At 41.3% G+C, this 3433-nt stretch overlaps 1 protein-coding gene across 1 annotated transcript; it reads left to right on the plus strand.

The window, feature by feature from the left end:
- Positions 1-300: 300 nt before the first annotated feature.
- Positions 301-2989, plus strand: LOC110684893. Its single transcript, XM_021861331.1, has 3 exons — positions 301-1156; positions 1629-2258; positions 2376-2989. The coding sequence occupies exons 1-3, from the start codon at positions 301-303 to the stop codon at positions 2987-2989; spliced, it is 2100 nt and encodes a 699-aa protein (XP_021717023.1).
- Positions 2990-3433: the final 444 nt, after the last annotated feature.

The raw sequence follows: 3433 nt of genomic DNA on the forward strand, positions 1-3433 counted from the left end.
AGAGAGCCTTAGAGTGAGGTTGTAGATGAGAAACCATGTGAAAAAGAGAAAGAAAAGGAAGTTGTGAAACCCAAGCTCCCTTACCCCCAAAAATTAATGAGGCACAAATTGGATGAACAATTTGGGAAATTTATTGAGATACTTAGGTAACTTCATCTTACCCTCCCATTCACCGATGTTATTGACCAATTGCCGAATTATGTTAAGTTCCTAAAAGACATTTTGAGTGGAAGAAGGACTTGTGATGCGGTGGAAACAGTTAACTTAACCGAAAATTGTAGTGCAATCATCATGAACAAGATGCCACCTAAGTTGAAAGACCCTGGAAACTTTTCTTTCCCTTGTGCCATTTATAAGATGCAAATTTATAATGCCTTGTGTGACTTAGAAGCTAGTGTTAGCCTTATGCCATATTCGGTTTATCAAAGAGTTGAGTTAGGGGAACTTTTTCCTACCAACATTACCTTGCAATTAGCCGATAGATCAATTAAGATTCCAAAGGCTAAGGTAGTGGATGTTCCTTTGAGAGTAGGAAAGTTTGTGATTCCAATTAATTTTGTGGTTCTTGAAATGGATGAAGATGCTAACATTCCCATCATACTTTCTAGACCTTTTCTTGCTACCTCGGGTGCCACGAGTGATGTAAAGAGTGCTAAGATTTCACATATAGTAGGAGAAGAGGTTATTGAATTTGACTTGAATGAAAGCATGAAATACCACTCTTCTTCACTTAAGAATTGCATGAGAGTTGAAAATATAGACAACATTGTGAATTCCATGCATGAGCACTTGCTCACATCTAATGATCCTCTTGAGTGTGTTTTGTTGAACAAGGAAAACATAGGTGATCACGGCAAGGAATTGGTATTATTTGAGATGTTCATTGATGGGAGCATGGAAGAGAGTGATGCCCATATTTGCATGGGAATTACAATTCAAGATGCATTGCAATTGGCCTCGACAAAGGAAGGGAAAGGTGTTCCCATGGTAGAGCTCAAACCTCTACCATCACACCTTAGGTATGAATTCTTAGGTCCTAACTCTACTTTTCCCGTGATTGTTAGCTCCTCCTTGAGTGAGAGCCAAGCTCAAGAGTTATGTGGTGTATTGAGAAGACACCAAGGTGCTTTAGGCTATACCATTGATGACCTCAAGGGTATAAGCCCCACTTTATGTATGCACCATATTACTCTTGAGGATGGTGCCTCACCAAGCATTGAAAGGCAACAAAAGCTACACCCTCAATTGGGGGAGGTAGTTAAGAAGGAAATCACTAAGCTATTGGATGCGGGAATTATTTTCCCCTTCTCTAGCTCTAGGTGGGTTTCCCCGATTCACGTTGTCCCAAAGAAAGGAGGCCTGACCGTTGTAGAGAATTAGAGAGGAGAACTCATCCCTACAAGGACGGTCACGGGATGGCGTATGTGCATAGACTACCGACGTCTAAACACATCCACCAAAAAGGACCATTTCCCCCTTCCCTTTATATATCAAATGCTAGAGAGGTTAACAAGGCATAAGTATTATTGCTTTCTTGATGGTTATTCCGGATTTATCCAAATTCCCATTCACCCGGATGACCAAGAGAAAACATCTTTTACTTGTCCATATGGAACTTTTGCTTATAGGAGGTTCAATTAGGCTTTGCAACGCCCTCGCCACCTTCCAACGTTGCATGATGGGCATATTCGGAGACATGTTGGAGGAGGAGATGGAAGTGTTTATGGATGACTTCTCGATGGTTGGTGTTTCATTTGAGGATTATCTTGTGAACCTTGAAAGGTGTTTAGCTCATTGTGAAAAGGTGAACTTGGTCTTGAATTGGGAGAAGTGCCATTTCATGGTTGAGGAAGGTATAGTCCTTGGCCACAAGATCTCTCATAAGGGTATTGAGGTGGACAAAGCAAAGATTGAGGTCATCGAGAAGTTACCACCTCCGGTTAATGTGAAGGGTGTGAGGTCTTTCTTGGGACATGCGGGGTTTTATAGGAGGTTCATAAAGGATTTCTCTCTCATAGCAAAGCCCCTTAACGATCTTCTCCAAAAAGACGTCGAGTTCAATTTTGATGATAGATGCTTGGAAGCCTACAACAAATTTAAGAATGCTTTGATCTCTACCCCTATTGTCCAAGCTCCAAGATGGGAGTTGCCATTTGAGTTGATGGGTGATGTAAGTGATACCGCTATAGGAGGTGTTTTGGGTCAAAGAGTGGAAAAGAGGCTTCATGTCATGTATTATATGTCCAAGACTCTAAGTGGTGCTCAATGAAACTACATAACAACGGAGAAAGAAGTTTTGGCTATAGTTCATGCAATTGAGAAGTCCCGTAACTACTTGTTGGGTTCCAAAACTATTGTCTTCACGGACCATGCAGCTCTCAATTACCTTATATCTAAAAAGGAATCGAAGCCTAGGTTAATCCGTTGGGTGCTTGAACTTCAAACCTTTGATGTAGAGATTAGAGACAAGAAAGGAGCGAAAAATGTAGTGGCGGATTGTCTCTCTCGCCTTGAGGATTTCCAAATTCCCGATGATGGCTTTCCTATTGAAGATAGGATGCTCGATGACTCCTTGTATGCCATTAATATGATGGAGCTCCCTTGGTTTGCCGATTTGGTCAACTACCTTGCATGTGGGGAGTTTCCACCCTCATTCTCTACGAATCAAAGGAGGAAGCTCAAAAGAGAGGCTAGGCACTATTTGTGGGATGACCCTATCTTGTACAAATGTAGGGTTGATGGCTTGCTAAGGCGTTGTGTCCCAAATGAAGAGGTGCCAAATGTTTTGAAGATGTGCCACTCGGATCCTAGTGGTGGTCATATGGGTGTCTCTAAAACCGCTTCTAAGATTCTCCAATGTGGTTTATGGTGGCTGTATCTCTTCAAGAATACATGGGGTTTAATTTTGTTAAGACATGTGATCGATGTCAACGAACCAGAAACATCTCAAACAGGAATGAAATGCCTCAACAACCTATCCTTGAGTTAGAGGTGTTTGATGTGTGGGGAATTAACTTCATGGGACCATTTCCTTCGTCTTATGGGAATCAATAAATTCTTGTGGCGGAGGATTATGTGTCAAAATGGGTTGAAGCCATTGCCTCCCCAACAAATGACCACAAGGTGGTAATGAAATTGTTCAAGAAGATCATATTCCCAATGTTTGGTGTTCCTAAGGCGGTGATTAGTGATAATGGTTCACATTTTGTGAACAATGCCTTTCAAATGATGTTGAAGAAGCATGGAGTTCATCAACGCTTTGGTCTTCCATATCATCCTCAAACTAGTGGACAAGTTGAGGTGTCTAATCGTCAAATCAAATTAATACTTGAAAAGGTGGTTGCTAGGAATAGGAAATATTGATCAAACAAGCTTGATGATGTTTTATGGGCCTATAGAATGGCTTTTAAGACTCCCATAGGCACCACTCCTT

The sequence above is a fragment of the Chenopodium quinoa genome, unplaced genomic scaffold (assembly GCF_001683475.1).
Source record: "Chenopodium quinoa cultivar QQ74 unplaced genomic scaffold, ASM168347v1, whole genome shotgun sequence".
NCBI classification, from domain to species: Eukaryota; Viridiplantae; Streptophyta; class Magnoliopsida; order Caryophyllales; family Amaranthaceae; genus Chenopodium; species Chenopodium quinoa.